At 46.3% G+C, this 27947-nt stretch overlaps 1 protein-coding gene across 2 annotated transcripts in view; it reads right to left on the bottom strand.

Moving 5' to 3' along the window:
* Positions 1-23632, bottom strand: part of CDHR1 (cadherin related family member 1) — a 70184-nt gene extending 46552 nt beyond the window's left edge. For both annotated transcript variants that reach the window (XM_081861158.1, XM_081861159.1), the window contains exons 1-7: positions 23335-23632; positions 22491-22586; positions 19778-19923; positions 18413-18463; positions 15962-16051; positions 15069-15155; positions 1689-1805 (exon numbers count right to left, since the gene is read on the bottom strand). In XM_081861158.1, the coding sequence (XP_081717284.1) occupies positions 1689-1805; positions 15069-15155; positions 15962-16051; positions 18413-18463; positions 19778-19923; positions 22491-22586; positions 23335-23623 (876 nt within the window). In that variant the 5' untranslated portion in view covers positions 23624-23632. The remainder of the gene's footprint in view (positions 1-1688; positions 1806-15068; positions 15156-15961; positions 16052-18412; positions 18464-19777; positions 19924-22490; positions 22587-23334) is intronic.
* Positions 23633-27947: the final 4315 nt, after the last annotated feature.

Here is a 27947-nt window from a genome sequence, read left to right as displayed (position 1 = left end):
GGGCAACCACAACAATGGATCACACCTGACAATACAACAGGATTGCAAAGCAATAAAGAGATCTGCTGGTTACAACGCTTAATATTTCAAGCTTGTCTAGGATAACACCTGACAACATATATAACTAGACTATATATGGCTTGTGATACGGTAAATACATATTTAGTATGACCTAAGTTTTCAGAGATGGAAAGAAAGCAAGGTCCCTATCAGAGAAGAATGGCAAACCAGGCTGATGGACTATGCCAAAATAGCAAAACCTGACTGGAAAACTCAGAAACCAAGAGGACAAAAACTTTATAAAAGAACGGGAAAAAATTATAAGTTATTTAGGAGACCACTGTAAGCAGATGGAAACATTGGCAGGATTTTTATTTCACTTGTAGTGTAACAATTACAATGGACAATATGGATTGATATAAACATTAGAGTATGGAAGAATATGCAGTTGTAAATGTTCAAAATGGGACCCCGTGAAGGGGGCAGGGGGAAGTCCCAAGATTCGGAGGAATCTCTCTATATGGATACGTATCTGGGTTTTTATAGTTTTGTATTTGTAAAACCAAATCAAAGTGATTTCAAAAATAAAAGAAAATAATATGACATAAGTTTTCATGGACTATATTAGCATTAGGCTAAGTTGCAGGAATATGGTTGGTGTGTGCATTTAGAAGGGCACTCAGAGAGAAATAAGATGCAGAAAAGTACAGACAGCAATAATTATATACACGGCAGTGGTAATTTTTTTAAAAAATGTCAACGGTATAGACCAGGGGTAGGCAGCCTAAGGCCCGGGGGCCAGGTGCAGCCCAATCGCCTTCTCAATCTGGCCCATGGACGTTCCAGGAATCAGCTTGTTTTTACATGAGTAGAATGTGTCCTTTTATTTAAAATGAATCTCTGGGTTATTTGTGGGGCCTGCTGGTTTTTTTACATGAGTAGAATGTGTGCTTTTATTTAAAATGCATCTCTGGGGGGCAGAGGAATTTGTTCATTCCCCCTCCCCCCCAAAAATATATAGACCAGCCCACCACATGGTTTGAGGGACAGTGGCTGAAAAAGGTTGCTGCCCCCTGGTATAGACACCCTGGCATTGGCAAGCGAATTAACACATATTTTGGTTTGGTCCACAAGTGATAACACCAAGACTCTTGGTGTATTTTAATTCAGCACTTTTCCATTGCAGTCTCCCTTCAAATGACAAAGTGGACCTGTCTGAGCTAAATGGACCATTGGCCTGGCTCTGTAATAAGGGAGGTCCATACATTTTCAAGACCAGAAATTGTCCACCCCTGCCCAATCATCACCATCTCTTTCAAAATGTGCACAGATATCTTGCACCCACAGACTCTGCAGGATACCACTCACTCTGTTATGGAAAAGCTGGATATGTTTGGCTACCATAAACCATTTCTCCAGAACTTTGCACAGCAAGAATACGGAAAGATACTCGGGCCATGTCCTTCACTGTAAACCCCAGGAGAAATCACAGCAAGACTTCTTGAGGACTGCTTTGCTAGACTGGCAGAAGCACTGTAGATCCAGTGTCGAGAAAATATTAGATGTCACAAGCTATTTTGGGCCTGTTAGATCTCACACCATTTCTATCACCTGCAAGGGTGCTTTTCCTTGTCCTTGTACAGTTCCCCCACAGCTGGAAAAGTATGATCAGGAGAATATATAAATACCTTTGCCACCACAGTAACAAAATAAGTTCTGGATTTTTCATAGTCAAGAGTGATCCCGGTTTTGATGCGAAGGACACCACTGTGGCGATCTATAGTAAACTTATTTGTATGGATGTTCTAGAAGAAAAGAAAAGAAATGTAAGATTGTGTGTGTCTTTAATGCATAGGTTGATATCCTCCTGCTGTCAGAAACCAACTTCATATTATTTGCTCTGATAGAACAAGACCTACGGCAACACAGAGAACAAGCGGCTGCCCGCGAAAAGAACGAGCGCTCTGCACAATGTGAATTTCCTTGAGACAAATGGAGTTTTAATCTTCAGTAGGTCAACTGACTGAAGCGAACTGGAGCAAGCACAGAATTCATCCCCTCTGACAGTAGCATGGCCAATTACCCATTGCCGTGAAAGGAGATTTGCATTACCAAAGAGGACATCAATTGTCATACGGTAAACCACAGAGCCTAGGACTTGCTAATCAGAAGGTCGGCGGTTCGAATCCCCACAATGGGGTGAGCTCCCGTTGCTCGGTCCCTGCTCCTGCCAACCTAGCAGTTCGAAAGCATGTCAAAGTGCAAGTAGATAAATAGGTACTGCTCCAGTGGGAAGGTAAACAGCATTTCTGTGTGCTGCTCTGGTTCACCAGAAGCGGCTTAGTCATGCTGGCCACATGACCCAGAAGCTGTACGCCGGCTCCCTCGGCCAATAAAGCGAGATGAGCGCCGCAACTCCAGAGTCGGTCACGACTGGACCTAATGGTCAGGGGTCCCTTTACCTTTACCTTTATTAAATTTTATGTAGATGCACAAATTCAGAAATAATTGATATAGTTTAAATAGAAGTGCATGCTTCCCACCATACTGGGGAAGGCACCAGGTGACTTGGGTCACTTGTTCAGTCTGCTGACCCACAGCTGCCAATTGCTCCTCAAAGCTCTCCCTTTCTATGACCTAACAGCCCTCAAAATAGAGGACAGTTCTCTTTAAATTTGGACATAAGGCCACCCTAATTGTCAGTGGTCTTTTTCTTTTTCTTTTTTTTTTTTAATAATATTTATTATCATTTTTGAAAAATACAAATAACAAAGATGCATACATAACAAAAAATTACAGAAAAAGAAAAAAAAGAAAAATTCCACCTTTTAATTCCCATTTTCAGTAACTTCTTTTCTGGACTTCCCCACGCCTCCCCTTCTTGTATTCCATTTCCCATATTTGTTCAGCAAGTTTTAACCTTAATATCATCACTTGTTTTAACCATTATTTCAATATTGTATTTGCTTTAATCTAATCAAAGACACTTAAACTATATATCTTGTTCATATATAAACAGGATAGAAGAGCAGAAAGAATATAGAATAAAAATAAAAATATTTTTCCTAAGGTTGTCCCTAGTTCCCGTCCACGAATTCCCCATTTTATTACTAAAGAATAAGATAAAAAAAAGGAAAAAAGAATTTTTACACTGCATAGTGAAAATTAGATCCCCTTCGGGCTCCCAAACCCTCCTTTTCCATCCCCAGTTTTCACCCCAAACCTAGGTCCATAAGTCTATCTTTTTAACCCGGTGCCCTAACGTCCGAGGCTCTCAGGTCCCCTTCAGTCCCTCTCAGCCGGCTTTTTTGAAAATCTTTTATATTAAATACCTAAACTCGAAAAAGTACTTTCCCAATACTGTCAATGATTTTTTCAGCCAAGTCAAGTTGTTTAAGTGTGAAACTCTGTCTTTGTTTCTTAAGTTCATACATCCCAGCTAGTCCAGCTGTGCTGGACCCGGGGGAAAGGTACCGTGAGCGTAGTCTGAGTCCACACGAAGAGGGGCGAGGTCCGAGGCGGAGAGCCGGGCGGGGAACAGGAACGCTGGAACAGGAGGCCGAGCAGGGAACAGGAACACCGGATGGTCAGGAACAGGAGGCCGAGCAGGGATCAGGAACACAGGAAGGTCCAAAGCCAACAACGACGTTGCTCCCGCAACCTGGGGCCAGGCTGACTGGGCTTTTATCCTCTTCTAAGGCCGGGGGCGGTCCCGACCCCCAGGAGCCCCGCCTCCTCTGGCCTTAAGGCGAGCACTCCTCCTGGGGGCAACCAGTTCCCTTCGCCTCTCTGCCCTAAGCCTCTGCAGATCAGGAGAGGCCGAAGGGTTACTGGGCCCTGGAGGAGGCTCACCTGTGGCCACTGAGTCGTCAAGCCCCTCTGGGGCCAGAAGGGCTTCACCTGGGGCCAGCTCCTGATGCTCTGTCACAGGTGCAGGCTCTTCAGCATCTAGGCCTTGCCCCAGTTCAGCCGGCCCTGGAGGCGGGGACTCCTGTGCAGGCTGGGATTCCTCTGGTTCATCCTCAGAATCGGAATCCCAGGCCATCACACCATCCCCCCTCCCAGGCCCCCCCCTCAACCGAGGGTCCGGACCCGGCTTGCCGGGGTACGTCGCATGGAACTCTCGGAGGCAGGCAGGTGCGTGGACGTTGGCCGCTGGTTCCCAGGAACGGTCCTCCGGTCCATACCCCTTCCAGTCAATGAGATACTGCAGCTTTCCCCTGCGGTATCGGGAGTCCAGGATGCGTTCCACCTCATACTCAGGCTCTCCCTGAACCAACACTGGCTGCGGACGGGGACGGTTCGGGTGGAACTCGTCGGGTGGGGCCACCGGACTCAGCAGGGACCTGTGGAAGACCGGGTGAACCTTCAGGGTTGCGGGTAACCGGAGACGGAATGCTACAGGAGAGACTTGGTCCACGATAGGGAACGGGCCGGTGAAGCGGGCGTCCAACTTCCGCGAAGGTCGAGAGGGGTGGAGGTGGCGAGTGGAGAGCCAAACCAGGTCACCGACGCGAAGTTCCGGCCCCACCTGGCGGTGGCGGTCGGCCTGGGCTTTGTACGCTTCATTGGCCTGGTGCAGTTGCTCCACCAAAAGCTGTTGCTGGGACTGGAGCTCTTGAAGCCACTCCGTCACCGCCGGGACCGCGGATGCCGGCAGCACATCTGGAAACAGCCGTGGATGATAACCGTAACTGGCCTGGAACGGGGTCTGCTGGGTGGATGCATTCACCGCGTTGTTGTAGGCGAACTCCGCCAATGCCAGGTGGTCGACCCAGTCATCCTGCTGGTAGCTGCAGTAACACCGGAGGTACTGCTCCAGCACCGCGTTCGCCCGTTCCGTCTGGCCATCGGTCTGTGGGTGGTAGGCTGACGAGAGGCAGACCTCTGTCCCGAGGGTCTGGTGTAATGCTCGCCAGAACCGGGATGTGAACTGAACGCCCCGGTCGGACACCACGCGCTCTGGTAGGCCATGCAGGCGGAAGACATGCTGAAGGTACAGCTGAGCGGTTTCCTTGGCTGTGGGTACAGATGGGCAGGGGGTGCAGTGCACCATCTTGGTGAAATGGTCGGAGAACACTAGAAGGCAGGTACAGCCACGAGACGGGGGTAAGTCCACTACAAAGTCCAACGAAACCGTGTGCCAAGGGCGCGGTGGAACTGGCAATGGCTGAAGTAGGCCGGGGGGTCGCCCGGTAGGACCCTTGGCGCGCCGGCAGACATCACAACCAGCAACGTAGCGAGCCACGTCGGCCTTCAGGCGGGGCCACCAAAACTCACGACTGACCAGATGGGTGGTCCGATACCGTCCAAAGTGCCCCGCTGCTGGGGCATCATGGGCCATCCGGAGAACCTCCAGCCGCAGTGGCCCTGGCGGGATGTACAGACGGCCGTGGTGCAGCAGAAGGCCCTGATGCAGGACCAGCCCCGGATACTGTGGGCTGGACCCTTCAGCCAGCTCCCGGAGTCGTTCCTGGGCCCAAGCGTCGACCCGCTGCTGTTCCCGCACCCGAGCCTGCAGTGGTTCCGCCTCCTGGGTGGCCAGGAACGCAGCTGGAGGTAGGATCGTGGTGGGTTCTGCTTGCTGTACCGCGTCTGCGTTGTCTTCAGGTTTCCGGGACAGGGCATCTGCCTTCTGGTTCTGAGAGCTAGGGATATAGCGGATCCGGAACTGGAACCGGGAAAAGAACAACGCCCACCGGATCTGTCTTTGGTTCAGCTTGCGGGTGGTCTGGAGGTACTCCAGATTCCGGTGGTCGGTTCTCACCTCCACCGGATGTCGTGCCCCCTCAAGATGGTGGCGCCAGACCTCAAAGGCCACCTTGATGGCCAGTAGTTCCCGCTCCCACACAGTATAGTTACGCTCCGCTGGTAGGAGCTGGCGGGAATAGAAGGCACAGGGCAAGAGTGGCGCTTCATGTCCATTCTGTTGAGACAAGACGGCACCGAGAGCCGTACTGGAGGCGTCGGTCTCCACCACAAAGGGTCGAGAGGGGTCAGGATGTTGTAAGATCGGCGCCCTCTGGAAACAGGCCTTCAACCCCTGGAACGCCTCCTCTGCCTCCTCGTCCCAGGAAAACGGCGTCTTTGGGCGCAGTAGCCGGGTCAACGGGGTGGTGCGATGAGCATAATCTGCGATGAAGGTCCGGTAGTAGTTGGCGAACCCCAGGAAACGCTGTAGGTCCTTGCGGTTCCGGGGTGCCGCCCATTCTCGAACCGCTGCCACCTTCCCAGGGTCCATCTGCACCCCATCTGGAGAGAGCCGGTGACCAAGGAAGTCCACAGTCCGCTGATGGAACTCGCACTTGCTGAGCTTTGCGTACAAACGGTGCTCACGCAAGCGCTGCAGCACGGTCCGGACATGTCCCTCATGGCGAGCCGGGTCACGGGAGTAAACCAGTATGTCATCCAAGTACACCACCACGTACTTATCTAACAAATCCTGGAACACGTGGTTGATGTAGCGTTGGAACACAGCAGGCGCGTTGCATAAACCAAAAGGCATAACCAAGTATTCGAACTGCCCGTACCGGGTCCCAAACGCTGTCTTCCACTCATCCCCGGCTCGGATCCGAATCAAGTTGTAGGCCCCCCGGAGGTCCAGCTTGGTGAACACCTGTGCCCCTTGCACCCGCTCCAGCAACTCCGAAATAAGGGGCAAGGGGTACCGGTCTGGGATGGTGATTTTGTTCAGGGCTCGGTAATCATGGCAAGGACGGAGTTCCCCACATTTCTTCTTAACAAAGAGCACTGGTGCCGCAGTAGGCGAGGTGGAAGGCCTAATGAACCCACGCTCCAGGTTCTTGCGCAAGAAGTCCTGCAAAGCCTCGCGCTCTGGCTCTGTTAGAGAGTATAAGCGACTCACCGGTAGGGGCGCTCCGGGCTGGAGGTCTATGCCGCAGTCAAAAGACCGATGCGGCGGCAGCTGGTCTGCCCCCCGTTCCTTGAACACGTCTTGGTAGTCCCGGTACACGGCAGGGAGCGTGGGTGCTGCCTCCTCCGTGGGTGCGGCCGCTAGCATCTGCGACTGAGCATGGGAACATGGATCTGGGAAGTGTACGGTCCGTTTGACCCAGTCAATCTGAACGTTGTGAGCCTCTAGCCAGTCCATTCCGAGCACCAGGGGGAACCGGGGCATGGAGGCAATGTCCAAGGTTCGCACCTCCCGGTGCTGCTGGAGACACAGGACCAAGGGCTGGGTCTCCCGAGTGACGGCACCCGAACGCAGGAGCCGTCCGTCAATTGCCTCCACCTGTACCGGTTCTGGTTTGTTCTGAAGTGGCACCTGATGATGCGCGGCAAAGGCAGCGTCCATATAGGAGCGGGTTGCCCCCGAATCTACCAAAGCGTGGGTAAGAATCCAGGGCCCACCTGGAGGGTAGAGACGCACCGGTACCATGAGATGTCGCAATTCTACTGGTGAGGGCCCTTCTTGCATGGTTTGGGACCCCACGTTGCTGGGGCCTTCGGCTACCGAGGTTGGCGGTTTCCCTGCGACTGGTAGCTTCTCGGGACAGGAACGGGCGTAATGTCCACCCCCACCGCAGTAAAGGCACAGGTTCCCCTCCCGACGCCGCGACTTCTCCGAGGGGGAGAGCCGAGGTCGCGCAGCCCCGAGCGGCGTTGGCTCGACTGGTAACTCGGCTGTGGGCGTGGACCTGCTGGGAAGGACTGGCGCCAGGAGTCGGGAGTGCTGGCGGTCCCGGGTCTGGCGACGGTCCTCCAACCGATCGTCTATCTGCAGGCTCCGCTGAATGAGGGTATCCAGTGTGGTGGGACGATCCATCATGGCCAACTGGTCCAGTATCTCGTCCGACAGTCCCTCAAGATACTGGTCCCGTAGTGCAGAGTCATTCCAAGACAAGTCTTGTGCCAACAGCCGAAATTCTGTGGCGTAGGCGGCGGCTGTGGACTTGTCCTGTCTCAACCGACGAATCGCCCGATTGGCTTGGCTCTCCTTCAGTGGGTTACCAAACGCAGTCTCTAAGTGGTTACAAAACCCCACATAGTCCGTTAGCAAAGGAGAGTCTTGCCGGAGCAGTGGCAAAGCCCACTTGGCCGCCTGGTCCTTTAACAAACTGATTAAAAAATGCACCTTGGTGCGGTCGTCAGGGAAGTTCCGGGCTCGCCCCTGAATGTACAACTTGGCCTGGGCGAGGAACATGGGAAAACTGGCCTGGGTCCCATCAAATTTCTCTGGCAAGGCCACTGGGTACTTGCCTGGAGCTAGGGCGTCGGCCCCAGGATCTGGAAAGGCTTCCAACTGCTGCTGAAGCGCCGCAACCACATCGCTTAGCTGCTGAACGGTGTGGGTCAAGGCCTGGTTTTCCTGGGCCAATGCCACCAGCGCAGCCGCCTGGTCAGCCATGGCCTCTGGCTCTTCCCGAACGCACCCCAACGAAGGGGGAGTGCGGGTGTGGCGGGAGCAAACTGTGCTGGACCCGGGGGAAAGGTACCGTGAGCGTAGTCTGAGTCCACACGAAGAGGGGCGAGGTCCGAGGCGGAGAGCCGGGCGGGGAACAGGAACGCTGGAACAGGAGGCCGAGCAGGGAACAGGAACACCGGATGGTCAGGAACAGGAGGCCGAGCAGGGATCAGGAACACAGGAAGGTCCAAAGCCAACAACGACGTTGCTCCCGCAACCTGGGGCCAGGCTGACTGGGCTTTTATCCTCTTCTAAGGCCGGGGGCGGTCCCGACCCCCAGGAGCCCCGCCTCCTCTGGCCTTAAGGCGAGCACTCCTCCTGGGGGCAACCAGTTCCCTTCGCCTCTCTGCCCTAAGCCTCTGCAGATCAGGAGAGGCCGAAGGGTTACTGGGCCCTGGAGGAGGCTCACCTGTGGCCACTGAGTCGTCAAGCCCCTCTGGGGCCAGAAGGGCTTCACCTGGGGCCAGCTCCTGATGCTCTGTCACAGGTGCAGGCTCTTCAGCATCTAGGCCTTGCCCCAGTTCAGCCGGCCCTGGAGGCGGGGACTCCTGTGCAGGCTGGGATTCCTCTGGTTCATCCTCAGAATCGGAATCCCAGGCCATCACACCAGCTTTCACTCTGGTCGGGTTTGAAGTCATCTTGATAGGTCCTCGGCTCTCATTTATCTTCTGTATCCCTTCGGCCGTCCCTTGTTTGACAAATGTCTTTTCCTCCTCTTCTTTCTTTAGTTTCCTTTCTTGTCCAGCTGCCGGTGTTTTGAGTATCAGGCCCTTTTCCATCTCAGTGATTATATTCTCTTTTGGTTTCAGCTTTGAAGGGCTTGTAGACCAAACATGACCTTGCTCATACGTCTCTTGCAGCTTTCTCATGAGAACAACCAGCTCTTGCAGCTCTGCTCGCATTTCCCGACATATTTCCATCTTGTAATGTCCGTAGATCCCCTCTAGAGGGATTCTTGTTACTTAGTATTCCTTTCACTTTCGACCCAAAAGTCAATGTTATTTGTATCAATTTTCCTTTACTTTAAATTACTTTATATCCAGATCATCGGCTAAGAGTTAAAACTTTCAGTTATTCCCAGACCTTGACAGCTAATCTGACAGCTGTCAAAGGCTTGTAAATCCACCGCAGGCTCTTTCACAAAATACTCCCAGTCTTTAGAAAAGTGGTACTTAATCCAAATATCTAAACTCTTGCCCTCCAGCACGATAACTTAATCTTTTAAAATCCGTGGAGTTAATATCTTTTATCCGATCACTAAAAAATGAGCGACGACTCTTCTCACAACCTTAGTTGACAGATCTTTGCTGTTAAGCTGTTTACAATGGGGGTGAGGCGGACTTCCTCTTTTCACCTACCCCCGCTCGTACCAAATCCAAATATAAATAATTTCAAAAGTTCGGTTCCAGATTACTCACGGGTTGTTGCTCTTAAATTTAAGTCCGAATTTTAGACGGAAGAAGTCAGCGCTGTCCGGCAAATGGCATGCGGCTTCACTCAGCGGGGGAAGCAGAGGACTCACAGCACCACGCCGCTCCCCGGCACCAGTTCCGTAGCCTTTAAAAAGGCTCCTTCGCGGGTCGGGAGGGCGCTAGCGGTGCCCACCGAGTCACCACGTCCCCGGTCATTCGCGCCTGAGGTTTTTAAGGGTCCCCGTGTCGCCGGCACGGCAAGACCCAGCCCCCGCTGAGCAGATTCCCTCCGGAGCTCAGAGGGAATCCGCCATTAGCCGATCGCGCTAACCCGGAAGTCCTGTCAGTGGTCTTTTTCTGAGTGAGGAGACTCTACTCACTTTATGCTCTGCAACCGCCAAGGCTCCTGTGCTCACCCCATTGTGAGTACCCATTTATTTGCATTGTCCAAAGAAGGGGGAAGTACAACAGGGAATGAGTTATGTTGGTTAAAGGTAAAGGTAAAGGACTGCTGGACGGTTAAGTCCCGTCAAAGGCGACTATGGGGTTGCGGCCTTCATCTCGCTTTCAGGCCAAGGGAGCCAGCGTTCATCCACAGACAGTTTTCCAGGTCATGTGGCCAGCAGGACTAAACTGCTTCTGGCACAATGGAACACTGACGGAAACCAGAGCCCACAGAAATGCCGCTTACCTTCCTGCCGTAACGTTACACCAACCTATAACATACTTCCTTTTGAAATCCTTGTCATCTCTAGAATCTAGAGACACAGAGGAGGGGCAGGTGATATGACCTGACAAAAGGACTCAAGAGGCAGAAGGCACATAGTATAGGACCAGCTCTCAGCATTTATGAATGTCATGACAGGCTCAGCAATATTCTCAGACTTCCCGTAATTCTTACTTGTGAACTCAAGCTGTTTATTGTAAAGGACAATTGAGTTGCATCCAGGATAGTGCTATGTGAATGTTCTCTCCGCACAAAGATTTCTGCTTGCGCAGCAAAATGTTTGCCCCCTCTCTTCCCTTGTGCATCCTAAATCATGGGTTCTTCCAACCCTCTGGAGCAAATGGGGGGAGTGGGAAGAGAAGGAGTAAAGTCGTGGTACATAAGCGGGGGGGGGGGGGGATTCACAGATGGGACACATTAGCTCAGGCATCCCCAAACTCAGCCCTCCAGCTTTTTTTGGACTACAACTCCCATCATCCCTAGCTAACAGGACCAGTGGTCAGGGATGATGGGAACTGTAGTTCCAAAACAGCTGTGGGCCGAGTTTGGGGATGCCTGAATTAGCTGCATACAGCCCTGTAGTCTGCCATCTTAACAGTAACAGCATCATCAAGACACAGGGTGTGTGGTTTTTTTTCTTCCTTTCCTGCCTCTGGGCACATCCCACAATTTTTAGCAGTATAACAATTCTTATACAGTTACATGTGCTTTACCAGAATATGTATAGAGTTTTATTTCAGGTAAAAGGGCAGCTAGAAACACTTCTTCTGACAGCTTAGCTAAGGAGATTTTGTTGTGTTACTTGTGAAAGCAATTATACCCCACTTTTCGGCGCTCAGAGTGTTTTGCGGTAAAAAAATAAAATGAAATACAATAGAGCCGAGAGCTTTTAAATGGAACCAAAACATAAACAGCATGGTGGAAACAAACAAAAAAAATCAATCAAAGTTTAAAACCATGTAAAAGAAAAGGGGCTTCAGAACTTTGCCTAAAGGTTCAAAAGGGAGGCTCACCACCATAGCACTGTGTGCTATCTGAGGAGGTGCAAATCTGCAAGAAGACTGTAATATTTGCCCCTATATCATCTGGAACACTAGGACAGGGGTTGCTCAAAAAAGGAGAAAGAAAAATGCTAAGGTCTCTTTTCAGTAAAGAAGAATGATTGCCTTTCTGTCTCCCTTGGCTGTGCACAATGCTCAGCTTATGGTTTCTCTCCTTTCAGTATTTTTCTCCTGTTAAGAAGATTAGATTTAATCCTACTTAAATATTTGTGCTTTCAGAAGCAGCTACTTGATTAGTGAGCTCTCCAGTGTCTGAGGAAAGACCAAAATGAGTAGGTTTACATGGATTCTTTTACCTCTAGTTGGGTGGGAATCAAAATTACTCAGCTGTGAGATTTTTATATTGCAAGCTCTATTAGTTCAGGTAGACAGTGTCTTTTTTTGCACTGAAGTTTTGTCTTTGAAAGGGGAAAAAATCCATTAGAAGAACTGGAACTGTTTCCACTGAGATATTGCTCCCTCCTAGATGGGTCATTTGCTGATACACAATTGCAGCCAAATAAATTAGGACTTGTGTATACAGTAGCTAGCTGGGAACTGATACACTTGTGGCAAAGTATCATTAAAAGGTAAAGGGACCCCTGACAGTTAAGTCCAGTCGCGAACGACTCTGGGGTTGTGGCGCTCATACTGCACTCAAAAAACCCATATGTGTGAACAGTACCAAAAAAAGAAAAGAAAAGAAAAATTAGGGAGAAAGAAACACAAGTAAAAAGTCATATTTCAAATGGAGAAATCTCTAAGAATTGCTCTCTCCCTTTGCAGGATATGTCTCTCTTCTGCAATGTGTATGGCTTTTTGCACTGTAGGGAGGGGAAATGAGGAGGTCACGAAACCATACTTTTGCCTGCAGCTCAATACACAAAACAACCTTTCCTAACTCATTGTCTCAAGTAACCCTGGGAGGTAACCTGGGAGAAGAATTGGTGGAGGAGGATTGGAAGAAATTTAAGGACTATTTACAAAAATACTGTAAATTGTATGAGTGTTAAGAAAGATGTAAGATCTGTAATAAGATGGCTCCAACAAATTAGTAACAAAGAATATAAATTTAAACGTGACTGAAAGAAAAGACAAATTTTGGATAAATAATATGCTAGAATTAAGTTTTTTAAGAAAAAAAGAGTGATTTAAATTCTAAGATTTGAGATTTAATACTGGACAATTATATGATATAAACTGAATTAAGTAAATAATTTGCTAGAAAATCTATGTGTTCAGAAAGCAGGAACAAGAGATGTGAGGAAGTCCAAAGATGAGAACGAAATGTGGTTATTGAAAAAGATCATGTTGTTATGTATGTTGATTATTGTTTAAAAATTTAATAAATATTATTATAAAAAAAGTAACCCTGGGAGGTAGATAAGTGATGCTTTCAGTTTATGAATTGGAAACTGAGGCAGACAGCTGCAGCGATCACAGAGCCTAGGACTTGCTGATCAGAAGGTCGGCGGTTTGAATCCCAGCGACGGGGTGAGCTCCTGTTGCTCAGTCCCTGCTCCTGCCAACCTAGCAGTTCGAAAGCACATCAAAGTGCAAGTAGATTAATAGGTACCACTCCGGCGGGAAGGTAAACGGCGTTTCCATGTGCTGCTCTGGTTCACCAGAAGCAGCTTAGTCATGCTGGCCACATGACCCGGAAGCTGTATGCCGGCTCCCTCGGCCAATAAAGCGAGATGAGCGCCGCAACCCCAGAGTCGGCCACGACTGGACCTAATGGTCAGGGGTCCCTTTACCTTTACCTTTTACCCATCTAACCTCTGAGTCACACAAGTCCGCTTACCCACTCTTAGGGGTGTGGCAGCTTTGTGGAACAGCCAGCGCCTCTCCTCCCACCAACGATGCAGGGCTGGGCATCAGGGGCTGATCCTTGCTGGACCGCAAGCTTCAAATCCTGCTCTGCGTCAGCCTGCCAAACTGGCAAATGGCAGGCTGGTGTAGAGGGCTGGGCTCTCTGGGGGCAGGCTGGAGGGAACAATCAGGCTTCCCTCAGGTCCACGCCTGGGGGATTTAAAACAGCCTGCACCAGCCCCCGATGCCCAGCTCTTCTTCATCGGATCTAACCAACTCCAGTAATTTTGCATTTACTCATTGAATTGACCTTGCTATGGCTGTGGTAGTTGCCGCATTTATGGGGCCAGGTAGGAATTTGCTTATCAGGCAAATGGGCTGTGACCTGGAGGTTTTGCCTACCTCGTAGCAATTGTCACAACTTTTAGAGGTTTAGGCACTGAGTAACCTTAGCCTGGGTTGGAAGGGGGGGTTGTACCCTGGCCTTCCCATCCAGAAACAGAGTAACCTATTAAAGGGATCTGTGATGGAGTTACTTCTGTCCATTTAGCCAGACAAGGGGCTTGGGCCTCAGCGGTCCTAGAGGTGGTGATCCCTGAGGGGATCCCCCTATTTGATGTAAGTCGTAGGAACCCCCGCTGCCGGCGTTGACCCTGATGTCATTTCTGGTAGGCAGCCTGGAAATAAATGCTTATCCAATGCCTATGCCAAACAACTTCATCTGAAGTCAATAAAGTTGTGGCCTGATTTGACCCCCTTCAACTGTATGGTCTCCTTTATTGGTAGCTCACCTGGGCGGAGGGGGCACAGAATATTTTTATCTCATGCTGTACCAAGCTGAGCTCATAGATGGGGAACCTGTGACCCTCTAGAAGTTGTTGGACTGCAACTCCCATCATCCTTGACTGGAGGATGGCGGCTGAGGTTGATGGGAGTTGCAGTCCAACAATATCTGGAATGGCAAAGGTCCTCATTCCTGCATTATATCATTATGGAAGTTCTAATGTTCTTAGTATTAACTTTATAGTCAGAAGGTAAACAAACAGACACCATGAGATGGATTTTACCATATTTTTCACTCCATAAGATGCACCTGACCATAAGACGCACCTAGTTTTTAGAGGGGGAAAGCAAGAAAAAAAATATTCTGTGCAGAGCATGTAAGCAGCTCTTGCTTTTCTTGCTTTAAACCCTTCCGTCGCTCCTCCCCGCTTCACTGAGAAGCCAGCAGAGCAAACTGCACGGCTCTCACTGAAGCCAGCAGAGCAAGAGCAAGAGCAAGAGTGATAGCTGCACAGTGCCTCTTGTTCTGCTGGCTTCCCAGCAAAGCGGGAGGAACGCCGAAAGGGAGCCCTTACAAGGGAGCGCTGAGCAGAGCCTGGCAGCGGCTCTTGCTGGCTTTTTGGGAGGTGTGGGAAGGGACAGAGGGCAGCCTGTCAGTCCCTTCTCCCTCCGCGCGGCTCTTTAAAGGGAGCGCTGAGCAGAGCCTCCCACCTGCTTTCACTCCTTAAGACGCACACACATTTCCCCTTACTTTTTAAGAGGGAAAAGTGCATCTTATGAAGCGAAAAATATGGTAAATGGCTCCCAGTGCTTCCAGTCCACTCTTTGTCTTATTCCTGGGGTGCCTAGACACCTAAGTCAATATTTACCTGCAGAAAGTAGGTTATGCTCCCCCCTGAACCGGTGTCTCTGTCTATGGCTTCAATTTTCAAGATGCTGCTGCCTGAAGGTGTGTTCTGTGAATCCAAACAGAGAACATAATCAGAGATGGGCATAAGAAATTAGGGGGTATTAGTAAAATATAAATATACTCCTATGATGGGAAGGTAATGTGTTAGGAAAGCAAAAAAAGAGAGAGAACAATGAGATATTGCATTGGGAAGAAGGGGAAAGAGAATCAAGTTCATTCCTTCCCCATCCATCCCAAAATCACAGCAGCAACAAGGAGAGACACAGAGCAATGAAGAATATGTCCATGTCAGCTGTTTTTACTCTTCACTGAGCACTGAAGTGTACAATCTGAAGCTTAGGGAAAGTTTCTGGAAAGGCAGGGTAAAAACTGACATAACATTTGACAGATGAAACCTCTATAGAGCAGTGGGAATAGTTTTAGATACGCTCTCAAAATGATCAATACAAACTTACTTTTTTGAGCTCTTATAAAATGATTTGGGCAGTTTCCTGGGGACGTTGATTGTGGGCAGCTGTAACTGATTGGCTAGTGCCCAGGAAATCACCAAATGCTGCCTCCCAGTCCCCAAGGCAGTTTGTAGTAGTTGTTATTACTTTTTTACCTTACTTTAAAAATGAAATAAAATAATGACACCTTTTCTTTCCAGACAAGGGATAACGACATTATCATCAAATTGCAAAGCTCATCAGAAACCTTCATTTGAAGTGGAATTGCATATGTCAACACTGCTTGAATCTTACCACAAAAGCAGCCAGTGCACAACTTACAGCCATGCTCATCATGGGGTAGCCAAACACAATTTCCTCTCTATTTACATTTGCTAAAAAGACAGAGTTAAGTTTCACCAACCTCCAGGACTTGGGCTATGTATGGTGTGTTGGTAAATTCTGGGCTCTCATCATTAGCATCTGTTACAAGGATCCTGACTTTCTCAGCCACCTAAAGTTGAACATGATGCAATTTTAGACAGGAAAGTGGATTTATACCAAGGAGTGATCATATGCATACTTGGCTGCATCTTAGCCCTAATGACAACCATTTTAAGAACTACTAGGATCAGAACAAGAGTTCCTCAAGGGTGGCAGCTTTGATCCCCATATGGGACAGTTGAATATTCCTGCATTGCAGGGGGTTGGACTAGGCCAGTGGTCCCCAACCTTTTTTTGGCCATGCCCCACCTAAGCATCTCTAAAATCCTGATCCTGCCCCCTACCGTGACATATAATTCTTATAATTCAAAAGATGAACTCCTGTCCACGTGGAGGAAGCCTAAAAGACCATTAACTTGGTCTAAACAAGCTTCCAAAGAACATGGCATCCATGAAAGAGAAAAATAAAAGAACAAAAGGACAGTTGAAGTACAGTGGTACCTCAGGTTACATACGCTTCAGGTTACAAACACATCAGGTTACAGACTCTGCTAACCCAGAAATAGTACCTCGGGTTAAGAACTTTGCTTCAGGATGAGAACAGAAATTGTGCTCCGGCGGCCTGAAGGCAGCGGGAGGCCCCATTAGCTAAAGTGGTGCTTCAGGTTAAGATCAGTTTCAGGTTAAGAACAGACCTCTGGAACGAATTAAGTACTTAACCCGAGGTACCACTGTACTGAGGAAGAAATCAATAAGAAAATTTTTTAATGTGTGTGTTGCAATATATATTTATATAGAAGAAGAAGAGGAGGAGGAGGAGGAGGAGGAGGAGGAGGAGGAGGAGGAGGAGGAGTTTGGATTTGATATCCCACTTTATCAATACCCAAAGGAGTCTCAAAGCTGCTAACAATCTCTACCCCCCCCACAACAAACACTCTGTGAGGTGAGTGGGGCTGAGAGACTTCAGAGAAGTGTGACTAGTCCAAGGTCACCCAGCAGCTGCATGTGAAGGAGTGGAGACGCAAACCCGGTTCCCCAGATTACAAGTCCATCGCTCTTAACTACTACACGACACTGGCTCCTGTATACGAGGCCCCTAGAACTATAGGAAGTGCAAAAAGGTCACTGTTAATAACTCATTCTCAAATTGCTTCCCTGAAAAATCAAATTGCCCCCCTGCGGGGTGTGTGCCCCACGTTGGGAACCATGGGACTAGACAATCCTCAAGGTCCCTTGCAACTCTACAATTTTATTATTCTTTGATTCTATCCGTTTCATTGAGGGACTTACGCTTCCAGCCTTGGGTGTGTGTGTGTGTGTGTGTGTGTGTGTGTGTGTGTGTGTATCTCTATCCTCTTTCTTCCAACAATTTACAGACCAGGGTTCAAAGCCCCACATGTGGGAGGGCTTCCCTCCAATGTGAGGAAGTTAAACATTCACTCACTTCCCCATGCAGTGCAGATGAACATTGTGCCTTTTTTTGTTCACAAGATGCTATTCCCACTAAGAAAACCTTAATATGGAAATAATGTGTTTATCTGTGTCTACTCGTGAGTCAGATGCACATGTGCCAACCCACTCTTGGAGTCTTGGTCATGCCCATGTCTGAGTGAGTGATTAAGTTACAAGGATCTGGTTGAGACAGATATGGAGGGTGGCTAAGAGCCAGGGGACTGCCCCGATATGCTGTATCTTTTGCTCTATAAAACTCACTTTTCCCCTCCTAAAAAGTAAGGGGAAATGTGTGCGTCTTATGGAGCAAATGCAGGCTGCACAGCTATCCCAGAAGCCAGAACAGCAAGAGGGATTGCTGCTTTCACTGCGCAGCGATCCCTCTTGCTGTTCTGGCTTCTGAGATTCAGAATATTTTTTTTCTTGCTTTCCTCCTCCAGAAACTAGGTGCATCTTATGGTCTGGTGCGTCTTATAGAGCGAAAAATACGGTAATGCATTTTTTTAAAAAAATATTTCTTAGGTTTTCAGATCAAAGTTTTACAGTCACATATCCAATATACAACATAAAAACAAGATTCCGAAGAATCTCCTGGACTTCCCTCCTCCCCTTTCTGAGTTGTATTGTTAATCATTTCCTCCTGCATCTTTTATGATAATCCAAATCTTTTACATCTCCATTATGTCCAAAATTCACCATTAAACTACAAGTGTTATTCCAGTCCTACTAATGGTGGGTGGGTTATAATTTATCTTAAAAACCATTGTAAACACTTAAAGCCCCTGATATAATATATATAAGATAAACCAAAAAACCTAGGGGTGATTCCTCACATCCCACAATCTATCCCTTGGAAATATCCAAGCAGTTGATTTGGCAGTTAGGAGAATGGCAACTGTTTCCTTTTCCATTATCTGATACAGAATAGAGCGTGAATAGGCAACGATGAGGAAAACCCCTTTTCTCTTGAAATACTTACTGTACTTAAGCCATCTGAGATGCTGACGACAACTTCAACCTCATCTTCTCTCTTAAAATAGAAAATAAAAGAATTGTTGTCCACAGGGTTGATGGGATCTAAGGCTCATACTTTTAGAAGTGTAAAAATACAACATTTATCAAATATTTGCTTGCTTTCTACGTAGTATTGTTTTACCTGGCTAAATAAGTAACACATAACTCTGTTTGAAGAACAGAGTTAGGAGACCATTAACAGCAGAAACCTAGGGATGTCTGCTTAAATGTATGATCTATTGAGTTCAATGGGGCTTACTCCCAAGTAAGTGCGGGCAAGTTCATGTGTGCACTTATTGTGGAGTAAGCCCAACTGAATTCAGGAATTAATTCTGAGTAAATATCCACATTGACTATAACTGTTTTGTAGAGTAACCTTTCAAATATACGGAGTTTGCTTTCAATCTGTGGACTTCTTGGAAACATCCCTTTGGTGGACATAATTATGGTTACTAACATTTTACTTTTAGCTTGTTTATTTATGTGAAACATTATACCACAACTATTCTTTACAAATATTAGGAAGTGTGCAATAATAGATAGATAGATAGATAGATAGATAGATAGATAGATAGATAGATTCTTTATTGTCATTACACAAGTGCAACATTGCACAAGTGCAACGAAATTGGATGCCATCCCTTAAAAACAACAAAAGCAAAACAACAACAACAACCAAACAAACCACATTCCAGCCACACCCACACCCACACCCATCAAACTCCCAGGTCACACTATCGAGTTACTGCATTTAAGAAGGCCACAGCTCTTGGATAGAAACTATTTTTCAGTCTATTTGTCTGAAATGTGATCAATCACCCAAATTTTCAAATTCCATGTTTTAAAAGCTGAAAATGAGGCTAAAAAAATGTATCCTTATTTCTGTCATTTGCTTCACATTGGTTATACTATTTTGTCCCCCAAATTAATGGATGGTATAACCAGTTGTCCTACAACTGATAGATATGGCCCTAAATTTTCACTGGAGGCAATAAATCTGTATCTGGACTGAACCATTTTGGACCACAGGTAGATAATCATATGGTTGAATATTCCTCCCTAAAAGAAAACAAAATCTTTGCACAGAGTAAAGAGCATGTCAGGGAGATGGGCTTAAACTTAAACTTCTACCTAGTTTCCTTTGTGTGATTTGTTTTTTGTATAAAGATGAATTTGATTATGTGAGTGCCCCCCCCCCCGAGATTTTAAGTGAACAGCCCAGGTAGGGGGTTATCAGCTCAGTGGGAACTAAGCTACAAACAGCTGACACAAACAACCATCTTAAATTGATCCTGACACCACAAATAGATTCTGCTTTGTTGCACTGTACCTCACGGTCCAGCTCTTCAATCAGTGTAACATTTCCATAGTTTTCATCAATAGCAAAGTACTTTCTTGACCCAGATTCAAAGGTCATGCCATAGGTTACTGGATCCCCTTCAGGATCTGTCCCATTTAATGTGTACACGTGTGTACCTGAAAGAGAGAGATTAGGACACCTTGTAGAAAAATTTGCTTTTGGAGGGTATTGTGAAGAGCTACTGCAATGTTGTTATACAGTGGAACCTCGGTTGTCGAACGTAATCTGATCCGGAAGACCGTTCGACTTCCAAAACTTTTGACAACCGAGGCACAATTGCTGGTTGGTAAAATCCATTGTAAAAATGGAGGAATGTTCCTTGGAAGCCATTCAATTTCTGAGGCGCGTTCCAAAATGGAAGCATTCACTTCCGGGTTGTTGGTGTTCAAAAGCCGAAGCATTCGACTTCCGTACTCCGTACTGGAGTAACATTTTTGTGTGTGAAAAAAATTGAAGTACATTGCTGACTTTAAGAAGAAACCTAGGTCATTTTTTTTCTCACTTGAGATTGAAACTAGTTTGGAGGGAAATGCAGCAAAACACAGTATTTCATAAGCAGTGAGAGGCAGTGTCGTAGCTTGGGGCGGTTAGCCTGAGTGCAAAATTGTCAGGGGTGCAAAATTTCGATACTTTACCTTTGGCGTGTTAAAGGAGTTCTCGTGTTTTTGTTTTGTTTTGTTTTGTTGTTTTGCAAGCAAACAAGCACCAAAAGCCCTGCTCTTCCATGCCTCCCTCCCCCAAGCTGATATCAGCTAATGTTTCACTAGTTGTGCGAATGCCAGGATGTTAATAGGATGTTAAAATGGGAAGGTTTTACGGCTTCTCCTTCAGATCAGGCTTGGTGTCTGGCTGATAATTTTTACACCTTTCTCAACACAAGCTCTCCATATCATTAGCACCCGGGGAACACTTCGCAGTGCAGAATTAACACCAATTAAAAAAAATCTAAATTTGGCATTTCTGCCTCCTCTTGCTGAAAAGAAAAGTGAATTTAAAATTAGTCTTATCTTTGTGGGCGCCAGCAAATGGAAACAGAAGCAAACACAGCAGTCTTCATCCCTTGGGGAAGGGGGAAACAAAAGCCTTTTCCTAGGTACATTATGATTTGTGAGCTGAAACTGAATCTTGGCATTAATCTATCTACCTAGTTAATATATCAGGTGTACAGTGAGGAGCAGTAAAACCAGTGCTATTTTTCTAGAAAAAGTGGTGCTGGAACTCGCCATTATCACCTCCCTGGTTCTCTTAGAATGACAATGGCAACCAGCTGAGAGGAACTGAATTCTGGTGAGTTCTGGCTAAAAAAAAGCCTTGAATAAAACTCTGGAGGAAATGCCCAAGAAAAAGGTAAAACTCTGGACAGGTGAGAAGGGAAAATAGGAAGTACAGTAGGAATGGGAAAGAAAAAAAGGTAAAGGACCCCTGGACGGTTAAGTCCAGTCAAAGGCGGTTATGGGATTGCGGCGCTCATCTAGCTGGGTTTCCCCAGCCACTTTAGACATAGTTTGGAATAGGTCCAAATAATGCCCACAAAAAGTATGGGATAAAGTGGGAGGGGAATTTGGGGGTGCAAAATGTCTACAAGACCCCCAGTGTAGCTTTTTCATTTCTTTTGTGGCATGTCACAGCCAGGGTGATCCACTTCTCTGCTCCCTCCTCCATCATTTTGTTTTCTCTCTCTCGCCACATGATCCTGGCCAATCGAGAATCGCGTAGTGAGCGAGAGGCTTTTGCACCTAGCCAATCGGAATTGGCCACCTACCATTATTACTGGGAGTGAGCGTTGCGCTCATGTTGGTGGGAGGAGGGATGGATAATCCTTGTGTTGTCCTGACAGACCAGATGACTCTTCCTAGCTTCTTACCCTTTGCCGGAATGCATTGTGGCACGGTGTAGGAAAAAAAGGAATTTGCCTAGGTGTCTGGAAAGTGCAGAGATGTGCACAAGAAAGGAACATTTTGGAGGGTGGGCAGGTGGATAGAGGCTTAGATGGTGGCATTCAACTTCTAAGGAGTGTTCAAGCCTTGGAAGGGAAAGCTGGTGATGGGTACCAGCCATGGTTTTGGTGAAGGAATTTGGATAGGCAAAATATGGAAGGCTGGCATGTTTGGACTGATTTATGAGAGAATGGTTAAAAGAAATTAAACTCTGGTCCCCTAACTGGCAAATTTCTGGTTAAAGAAAGTCAGGCATCTGCTGGAAGTGGAGTTTTGCATTTGATCCATGTGAGTGTAATGTTCCTGCCCTATAACAAATCCCTTGTGCATTAATTGTGTGAAAAATACCAGATGGATAACTCATTCCAGCAAGGAAGTTCTAGAAACAAGCTTAAGCGTGCAGGGCCAATGGAAATGGAAATTCAGGCTTACTAACACTTGCATCACAGTGCTCACCCAGGCCCCATTGAATTGGCTGAGTGTCACCATTTGTTGTACAAAATTACAGCCCAAATAGGCTACACACATGCATCTGAACGTACATGAATGCTACTTACAGAAATGACCCATTTAACTCATTTCATTTATAGATAAGTCATCAAGTTTAAAGACAAGAAGAGTTTTTAGGTAGACACAACCTGCACAAATACAACTGAGTCTCTTTTCTTAGTTCTTAACAAATGAAAAAGAAACTAGCAAATTAATATTTTTTTTAAAAAAGGAGTGGGCTATATCGTAAGACTGACCGACAGCTATGTCTTCCGAAAGGCTGAGAAGTGCCATGTTCCCGTTAGTGCTGCTAGCTCCATTGTCGAAGAAATAGGGAGCGTAATTCGCCTGAGCTGCAGGTCGAAAAGAAAACAGAATCCAAAACAAAAGCATTCTTTAGATCACAAACAGATGAATTTCCTACCCCGCCTGCCTCTGAGTACAAAGCAAAGATCAACCCTCAAGGGAATAATCTGAGTTCACAATATATCCAATTATGCTAATAGATCACATCTACATTTTAGAAAGTTTATGGCCGTATTTAAGGGATCCTGTACTATCTTGTTAATAACACAAACGGCTATGAATCAGTTAACATATTACAGATGTACCCCTATATATAACACACAGAAAACGAATTAATCAGGATCCCACCAGACAGTCTGAAGTTTTCTGCTTGTTGAATGAGCCTTCATGAAATGCTCACTAACTGCAAAACGAGCATCTTTGACCTCCAGGCAATCCCTAAGCAATCTATTGGAGATTCTAAAACATTTTGATTTTCAGGGATGCCTATCAAGAAGCCATAATGAAATAATTACTTACTTGCTGCAAGAGAACAGCAAAGTTCAAAGAAAAAAAAGTAAAAATGAAATGAAATTAGTTATCATTCTAATCACAGATCAAGAATCAATAACAGCCCACTTGGAGCTACAGGTAATACAATTAGTGGGGGAGGGAGGACAGCCAGCAAGCAGTATTTATTTACACAGTTATCAAGAAACAGTTGCAAGGCCACATTACGAAGGATTGCTAACAAAGCTTAGGCATACATTGCTGTCCTATCGTTTCTGAAGGAGCCAAGAGGTTTGTTGTACTTACCCAGGCAAACATGCATCAAATTGAGGAACAAAGATGGGGGCAGCTGCCATAGATGCTTCATCCCCCCAAAGCAAGGGTCAGTATCTTCCGAGTTTGGGGGCAGTTGGGTGGAAATATGGCCCCAAAGACCTGGCAGTAAGCTGTCCTTCAGCCCCGTGCAGCAGGGAGAGGCAGGAGCAGATGTTAAGATGTTAAGTGGATGACGCGTCTTAATTTCCGAGGAATTTAAAGGCGCTCCTTCCTTCCACCTAATTAGACCAATTACTTTGCAAGGAGCTCTGGGACTCATTTCTCTGCGAGAGAGTTTGGAGGAACCAGCATCACTCTCTGCTGGGGCTGTTATTGTCGTGCGCTGCACTCACACCGCCCAATAAAACATTCTCCAGATCTGGAAAGGACAAGGTAAAACCGGGGTTTGAAATATCCCTCTCCCTCTTTTTTCTAACCTTGCTTTTCTTTTTTTCCAGAAATGGAAGGAAGGACAATTTTTACCTCCCTCGAAAGGCTGATGGAACAAATTCTCAAAAGTAAATCAACTTTGACTTACTGAGTGAGCAGCAACATATAGCATTCTTATAACCAGGAAATCTTTGCCTGAAAGATGGATGTAAATGTAATGAAGAGAAGCGCTCGTTAATCTAGATAATTGTTTTACTACATTTTCAAGACTGAATTTGTATTCGGTTTCTAAGACTTGATTGATAAGTCCACCAATTGGATAACCAATATAGATAACATTTAAAAACAACAGGGCTTTTGTTTCTCATTTCACTTTATGTTTGATAGAAAGAAAACTGTGGTGTTTTTTAAAATATCATTTTGAAGATTCCTGCATTGCAGGGGGTTGGATTAGATGATCCTTGTGGTCCCTGGCAACTCTGCAGTTCTAGGGTTCCATGAAGCACTTATTAACATAATGGAATTCATTAAATCAAGGGCTAAACTAAAGCACTTGTCACCCAAATTTGTACCTCTAGCTTGAAAAAAGTGCTTCATAAATGATTTAATAGGCCCCATTCTGCGACTGAAAGTGTCAGACTGAGTTCAAAAGGATTGCAGCCTTAAACAGGGATCTCCAAATTTGGATTTAAGGGGGGGGGGAGAGCAATGAGAAATTGACTTGATTTTTTTTTTAAAAAATGGGAGTAAATCATTAGAGTTTGCACCAAATAGCACAATTGCTAGGAGTTAGGCTGAATGGAGAAAGCATTGTGCCGTTATGAAGAATAAATCTGTCTGCCCAAAGTCCTGAGGCCCCTTGGTGCAATAATATTGCTTACACCTTCAACAAAAAAAGTGAATTGCTTTTGCGTTTCATATCAATGCAGGAGAGGACATACGGATTTGGTCCACTTTGCAGTGACGCATCTCGCTAGCAACCAAACCACACAAAGCTGTTTGCCCGCGGATTGTTCCAAGTCGCTCTCTCGATGTCACACCCGCAGCAAGAGGTGTTATAGCACATAGGAAGCATAACAAAATATCACCTCCATACCTGGAGGTGAGCTCTGTTCTGCAACACCTTCCTTGTTAACGCTTCTACGGATCTAAATAGGACTGAGGATTATGGACAGAAAGTGATACAAAGCTAAAAACACAAGCCGCAAACTCAGCAAGCCCCAAAATAAAAGCCAATCCTCATTCATTGCCCGTGTGCTAAAAATTATCCACTGCGTACTACAGTTTAATAATATATTTGAAATTTCTTTAAGACGCACTGATTTCCCCCCTTTCTCATTTGGGGTGTGTGGGGTGTATGGGTGTGGGTGTGTACTATATTTACTCGTAGTTACTTCAGGACAGTCCCAAAATACAGACTTTTGAAACAGGAATTGGAAGGTAGGTGAAAAGTTGGCACGAAGCAAATTGACTCTGCTGCCTACAGAAATGTCCAACTTCCAAGAAACTGAGATCTACTCCGACTATAAAAAAACAACTGGCAGTGATCTACAAAAAGTTGTTGAGCTTTTTGGGACAGCTAAAAGAAGTTGTTCAGCGTTTTTTAGAAAGTCAAAGTTGTTGAGCTTTTTTGTGGTGGGTCCGATGATCTACCGCGATCTGCCACGGACACCCCACAATCTACCAATAGATCATGATCTACCTGTTGGACATCCCTGCTCTAGTAGTTTCCTGCTCTAGTAGTTTCACCTTTCAGCAGCTCTTGAATCCATTTCTCCAGCAATTTAAAGCTCTGGTTCCTTGATTTGACTGAGGAATGCTGCACGCAACATCCATGTGCATGGGTTGGGCTAGATCAGTGTTTCTCAACCCGTGGGTCCCCAGATGTTGTTGGACTACAACTCCCATCATTCCTAACCAGCATGACCAGTGGTCAAGGAAGATGGGAGTTGTAATCCAACAACATCTAGGGATCCACAGGTTGAGAACCGCTGGGCTAGATGAACCTGGGGATCCCTCCCAACTCCACAGTTCTATGATTCTATGAATGATACCACAAAATTGAAGCCTGCTTTCATATGTGTCCAGATCCTCTTTGCTAGAATGGGGTTCCATATCTCAGGGTTACAAGAATTATGGATCCCCATCTCTTTTCTTGCAGTATGCGAACGCACAAACTGAAAATTCCAAAGTGGGTCTACTTTGTCCATCCGTATTTCACATCCATTATGAAGTGTGCCAATTTAGGGATGCTCTAAAAGCATGCTTTCTTTGAAAAACATATTCACATTGCAGAAACAGGTAGAGAGGAAGCCTGCAGAAGTTGGAGTTTGTCAAAGGAATTCCAAGCCCCACCCCCAACTCTGTCACTTTCACAGGTTTAGAATTTATTTCTTCTTGTTTGGCAAAATGAGGTTTTTTTAAAAAAAAGGGAGAGTAAATACGTGTGCTAAAGCTGGCTGGTTTTACTCAGTTATGCCACTATGATAAAAAACCATCTTATTCCAATTAGTTCCAAATAAAACCATGATCCCCTCCAAAAACACAAAACAACAACAACCCTCCAATAAAGCATACATTTTTATGATCCTAGTGGCAGTAATTGCCAAATAAATATTTTCCACAGAACTCAATCTGGCCCAATCTGAGCCTGATAAACAGAAAGTATTCATAATCAATATTGTGGATTGCCGTGGAAACAAAATCCATTATGCTGCGACTTTGTGACATTCTTTATCCGATCATAACCTAGAAATGCAGAGGCACTTTCTCCCCTCACAGATGCAAAATAGTCTGTCGTTATGACTGGATTTTAAACTACTTTCACTAGGGGCAAAATCACTTGTAAACAACCGTGGCTTTAGCCCAAGTATACATTTCCCTACTTTCTAGAAATGAGGAGCAAGGATTTTTCTCAAGGTGGAACTAGATATGATGCAGGGTTGGAGCCAGACAATCATAGGATTGTAGAGTTGGGAGGGACCATGAGCGTCATCTAGTCTAACCCTTTGCAATACTGGATTTGTTTCCCCTATGTGGGGCTCAAACCCATAACCCTGAAATTAAGAGTTTCATGCTCTATCGACTGAGCTAAGAGTCCTTCCAGACTGCGTTTTGGGGTTTTTTGAGGATGTATTCTGAGACATGTCATTGATGCAAAAATAACATATTACTGGTGAGCTTGCTGTACTTTTCCATGTATTAGACGCCCCCATGTATAAGACACCCCCTATTTGGGGGGACTCAAATTTAAGAAAGTGGGCTCAGAGTTGTTGAACTTTTTTGGGGAGAATTACCTGGGGTTAGTTAGCTTTTTTAAGGGGGGATTGCCAAAAATTGCTCACCTGCACGTGTCAAAAAATCAGTCTCGTGTCTGTCCCATCACCGGCAGAAGCTGCCAAACGTCCGCCCAATTACCACAGCATCAGCCAATCAACACCAACCATTGACGCAGGAACCAATAAGCCATTGACAGCCACGGCAGCAACCAATCAAACATCCATCCTATGCACTATCCATGTATAACACCAGGCACCCCCAAACTCGGCCCTCCAGATGTTTTGGAACTACAACTCCTATCATCCCTAACTAACAGGACCAGTGGTCAGGAATGATGGGAATTGCAGTCTCAAAACATCTGCCAACCCAGCAGTTTGAAAGCATGCCAGTGCAAGTACATAAATAGGTACCACTGTGGCAGGAAGGTAAATGGCGTTTCCGCGTGCTCTGATTTCCATCACGGTGTTCCGTTGTGCCAGAAGCAGTTTAGTCCTGCTAGCCACATGACCTGGAAAACTGTCTGTGGACAAACGCTGGCTCCCTTGGCCTGAAAGTAAGATGAGCACCGCAATCCCATAACCACCTTTGACTGGACTTAACCTTCCAGGGGTCCTTTGCTTTTTTACCTTTATACCTTGGCTGTTAGATTTCTAAGGTCCTCAGGAAGGCACTAGCCATTTTGCTCATCTGTAAAGCAACATGTTCATCCAACATTACTACATAAATTGTAAATAATAAAGCATCATTCAGCTAGCTGGGAGCAAAAAGGAGAATAAGGTCTCTGTCTCTCTGTTTCTCTCTAGAAAGCTTTTGTTTTATTTCTGCTTTTTAGTTTCCCGCTGGATCCCCATCTGTCATTCTGTAAAGGGTAAGGAAACGGTTACCATGTGCAATGCACAGCAATCCTCTCGGCTCTTGGGCTAGGGCATCGGAGG

This window comes from Podarcis erhardii, assembly GCF_964252035.2.
Source record: "Podarcis erhardii genome assembly, chromosome: 5".
In the NCBI taxonomy this organism is placed as follows: Eukaryota; Metazoa; Chordata; class Lepidosauria; order Squamata; family Lacertidae; genus Podarcis; species Podarcis erhardii.
This window is presented reverse-complemented; position numbering and strand designations above follow the sequence as displayed.